This window comes from Gadus macrocephalus, chromosome 22, assembly GCF_031168955.1.
Source record: "Gadus macrocephalus chromosome 22, ASM3116895v1".
Taxonomy (NCBI): domain Eukaryota; kingdom Metazoa; phylum Chordata; class Actinopteri; order Gadiformes; family Gadidae; genus Gadus; species Gadus macrocephalus.
In genome coordinates, this window is record NC_082403.1 from 6,958,267 (window position 1) to 6,963,266 (window position 5,000).

Here is a 5,000-nt window from a genome sequence, read left to right on the forward strand (position 1 = left end):
GCTTGTGACTATAATACGCTACGGTACAGATCAGAGTAGGAGAACTATAAGTAAGACTGTTCGTCCGGGGGACTGCTGGCGCTGAAACATGGACTGAAGCCCAGTGGACCTGAACACCTTGGGCCACTGACACAAATCATTTCTAGTTTCTTAGAGATTTTCTTAATTGCATTGTTGAAACTTGCAAAATGGTTATAACTGCTCTGTTGCGTCATGAACAAGAAACCTATATCTCAGATAACCACAATAATATTCATTAAATAAATCATAACTAATAATAACAATAAATAAATAAATACTTAAATAAATAATTATCATCATCATCACCATCACAGTTTAATTTTAATAGCAAACATAATCATTAGCGTAAACATACTCAATCAATTGATATTGTAGTGGACGCCATTTGCCATAATAAAAATACTTTGATTCAGGAAAATGGCATCGCCTGTTTAAGCTAGCTTGTTTCTGTTTCTTAATGTTTCAGCACCAGCTCCCTAGGCTAATACTGTCTACGCTCTACAATATTCAATAATAATAATGATAATATAAATACGAGGCAGGCAGTGCATAAACCATGTACAAAAAGACCCCGTCCCACCAACCCCAGAGCCCTGCATCGAAGAGAGTTGTGCTTGAAATTGTTTTTCGAGACCGTCATCGCTAATAAACGCTAACGCTAGTGGTAGAGCTAGAACTGTATCTGGGTAGCAACCATTTTTCTTTGCACACCATAGTTGCTAAACAGCAACAGTTTAAGAGAATGGAGTCTATTATTTTGTGAATATTCATTCTTCCTTTCGTAGTATCTGATGATTTGATGCACTTTTTTTAACACCGCCAATGTGACAATATGAAAATAAGGTGAAAGCTACTACTACGGTATTCATTCATAGAGTCAAAATGGAATCTTCCAGAGGTCACAGGTAACAACTCACGTGAATGTAAGGGCTGTAAACCCATTTTTTATTTAAAACCCCTTCATTTGACTCAGACTTGGTTAAACTCCCTGAAATGTGTTATTTTTTCGTCATTGTATGAAGGATAGTACTTGACAAGATAGTATATTAGTTATTGTTATGATTCAGTTTTTTGTTTGTTTTGTTTGTTTTTTCAAAAAATAACCTCATGCATTATTGCTCTATCGTTTATGAATTAAATATTACCCAAGACAGAGTCTACGTTTGGCAAAATATCCCAAAGATTCATATAAATTGGCATAGATTCCATTATTAAGCTATTGGTACTTTTTTTGCATGCATTAGTAGTCTCTTTTATAATAAAGTGGCAGACAAAAATAAATATTCGGTAACTAGAAAGTGTCAAATGCTTTGGCATATTTGTAACAAAGGCAAAAACTAATCAAAGAAATGAAAGTGCAAATGAATACAACTACAAAACTGTAAAAAATAAATAAATAAATTAGAAAATAAATAGATAGGTAAGAGTGATATTAAGTTCAAAGCAGAATAATGTGTGGCCAATCGGCAACAGGAATATAAGCATCTAACACTTGGGGAGTCAATTCGTATCTTTATAAGGTACCTTAGGAGGCGTTTCAAGGCATTTTCAATGTCCATGTCCTCTTTTAAACTTTGCAAATAGAAAACAAAAAATTATTACAAATGTTTGATATTTAGTCAATGAAGAAAGAGCTGTTTCCGAAGTCGACTGCTGGTCGGTTGTCGGTACATGGTCCATTGGCTCCAGGCACCGAGTTAATACTTGAAATCATCCGCATCCTGTATGCCTTGTCACGATCTACTGTACTCGCTTGTCAGTTGTAACAACATTTTGTCATTTATCTGTGCTAGCCTTTTTTTACAGTCCCTCTTATGCTAGGTTACATTCCGTACTGGTTAGCAACGCAAACAAACACATGGTACTGCCCCACTTCCAACCATTTGTCGGGACTCTCATGACCATTTTTGCTACAAAATCTGCAACAGGTTTCTTAGTATTGTAACTGAAAATCAATAAACTCCAAAAACGGTTGACGTTTCAACATCCATCAAAAAGTTATTCTCACCAGTACTTCACCGTACTGGTGAGAAAGTTATGTTTCATCTACTTTAATTTTAGAAAAACAAAATATTATTTGTTTCAACCTGATGCTGGGTTAAATTGACTATATTTTGCCTTTTTGGTGGCTCGATAACAAAATGTCAATGGTCAAAGCCATTCATGCTAACATCTCAAATGCAAATTATCTTGTTATAGTTGACTTTAGCCAATTATGCTTCATAATATCCTTGTATACAATTTTATATTGCAGAATTGAAACAGGCAATAGCATTTTTCAAAGAGCATAATGTGAGTATTTTGTTCTCAAAAAGGTTCTGTTAAATCTAATTACAAGATTTGATGAATATTTTGTGAATATATTGTGCCTGTCAGAAATAACAGAGGGCTGTGCTTTTGTGTCATCTTGGCATTGACATACAAAACAGTCCAGAAGAGAGATTGGTTCCAAAATTGTCAGAGATAATTCAAAATATAAAAACAATTGGGTGGAGTCAGCTAGAGATAAACGGTGCATACATGTTTCGTCAAAAAAGGCGGGTAAAACATACCAACTAGCCCGTAACGTCTCTAACTCACACCATAGCGACTTCTGAAAGACAGCCTTCCTACAACGCGTAATCAGCAAGTCAGCTGAAAAAGCACACCCTCGGGAAAAAAACCAAAGCGCCCAACAAAAACAAACCCACAAACCTCCATCAGTCCCCCAGAGAGCTGAGCGGTGAGAAGGCCCCCTTGAAGCACGCCGACTCGTAGTGCTTGTTCAGGTAGCTCTTGAGCGCAAACGTCTTGTCGCAGCGCTTGCACTTGTAGTGTTTGAAGGCCGAGTGCGTCTGCATGTGGGCGCGCAGGTTGGAGCGGTCGGCGAACGCCTTCCCGCAGTGCGCGCAGCCGAATGGCTTCTCGCCCGTGTGCGAGCGCATGTGGCCCTGCAGGAGCCACGGCCGGCTGAACGCCTTGCTGCACACGTCGCACTTGTGCTTGAGGTCGTGGGTCAGCAGGTGCATGGCCATGGCGGGCATGGACACGTACACCTTGCCGCACGTCGGGCACTTCTTGGCCATCTTGCTGTCGATGCTGCGGTGCGTCTGCTTGTGGCGGCTCAGGTTGGAGGACGTGGCGTACGTCTTGCCGCACTCGCCGCACGTGTGTCTCTGGATGCTGTCGCCGACGCCGCCGCCGCCCCCCCCGCCGACCGCGCCGCCGACCCCGCCCTCGATGCCGCCGCCGCCGCCGCCGCCACGGGGGTTCCCCAGCGCTTTCCGCCGCGAGCGCCCGTCCGTGATGAAGAAGGCGTCGACGGCGTAGCCATCGCTGACGGCCGCGTCGCCGTTGATGTAGCCGCCGCCGCCACCGCCGCCGCCGCCGCCACTGCCGCTGCTGGCCGCCGACTCGGACGCCACCGACTCGGACGACGCCTCGGAGCGCGGGCTGTCGGGCTGGTCCGAGTCGCCGTGGAGACCGCCGTAGTCGGTGTCATGCAGGCGGTCGTAGAGGATGGCCGGGTGGTGGCTCGGCGAGGGCACCTTGGAGGAGAGGACGCCGGCGGCCGTGGCGTTGCTGTCCACCACCACGTCATACGGCGACGGGCTCAGATAGTCACTGATGTAGCCTGGGGAGGGAGAGGGGGGGAGACGTTAGACAGAGGGTGGAGGGAGGGGGGGGAGAGACGTTAGACAGAGGGTGGAGGGAGGGGGGGGAGAGACGTTAGACAGAGGGTGGAGGGAGAGAGAGAGATGTTAGAGAGAGGTTGGAGAGAGAGAGGGATAGAAAGACGTTAGAGAGAGGTTGAGGGAGAGAGAAAGGGATAGAGAGTGGTTAGAGAGAGAGAGAGAGAGAGAGAGAGAGAGAGAGAATTTATATAGATAGGTCGGAAATAGAGAGGGGTAGAGGGATGTATAGCGAGAGGTTAGAGAGAGAGAGATGTGGTTCATTAATGGTCCGTGTACAAGACCGATGGACGGGAAATGTATCGATATGTTGGGGGAACCGCACAATAGTAGGATTCAATAGGGTTAGAGTGGTGTGTGTGTGTGTGTGTGTGTGTGTGTGTGTGTGTGTGTGTGTGTGTGTGTGTGTGTGTGTGTGTGTGTGTGTGTGTGTGTGTGTGTGTGTGTGTGTGTGTGTGTGTGTGTGTGTGTGTGTGTGTGTGTGTGTGTGTGTGTGTGTATATGTGTGTGAGCAAGGCAGAGGAAGGGAGCGAGACAAAGAGGCCTATGCATTCTCCGGTAACCCTAGGAAGACTCCAACACATTGATTTCACATAATCCTGTTCTGGCTCTGAGATCTCTCTTCCTCTCTCTCGCTCCCTCTTCCTCCCTCTCTCTCCCTCTCGCTCTGACTCTCTCTCTTCTTCTCCCTCCGTCTCCAGAGATCTACTCAAAGGATCCGCTAAACGTGGGAAAAGCACTTGAGAATATCGATTGTCTTTCGTAGGTTTTACAAAACACACATTTTCATATTGTATTTACACCCAGTCTGAACAAGTGTTATGTGTTTATTTTCCTTACGTCGCTAACTTCAGTCTGCTAAAATGGTTATTAGCGTCAGGATAGTCTAGTCGCCCCTGACTCCCAGCCCGAATGGTCTGGGTTCAAACCCGGACAGCCATTCTCTACCTGTGGGCATCACTGAGCAAAGTGCCCCAATGCAACCGGCTCCATAACGACACGTTTCTAAAATGGACAACAAGTCACTCTGAATGAATGCCTCCACTGAATAAATCAATTGTATTTCCGTGTTCCCAATTGTTTATTAGAAAGCCCATAGAATGGTATTCATTGATTCCTCTTACAGACAGAGGGAGACTTAGTTCATAAAGGCCTTGAGATAGGGAAATGCTATAGGTTAACCTTGCAGCAATGGTAAGGCAAACATCTGGTTGGTAATAGAAATAGCCACATAGGTCAACTACATAGAGTATATCATTCCACATATCATCCTTCTGTTCTTTGTTTATTTTTCGGGCTCTTCTGAAA

General features: G+C 44.7%; 1 protein-coding gene across 1 annotated transcript in view; it reads right to left on the reverse strand.

Moving 5' to 3' along the window:
• Positions 1–4,650, reverse strand: part of scrt1a (scratch family zinc finger 1a) — a 5,344-nt gene extending 694 nt beyond the window's left edge. Inside the window, exons 1-2 of the mRNA XM_060044080.1 lie at positions 4,641–4,650; positions 1–3,634 (exon numbers count right to left, since the gene is read on the reverse strand). The exon at positions 1–3,634 is cut by the window's left edge and continues 694 nt beyond it. Of these exons, the coding sequence (XP_059900063.1) occupies positions 2,721–3,634; positions 4,641–4,650 (924 nt within the window). The 3' untranslated portion in view covers positions 1–2,720. The remainder of the gene's footprint in view (positions 3,635–4,640) is intronic.
• Positions 4,651–5,000: the final 350 nt, after the last annotated feature.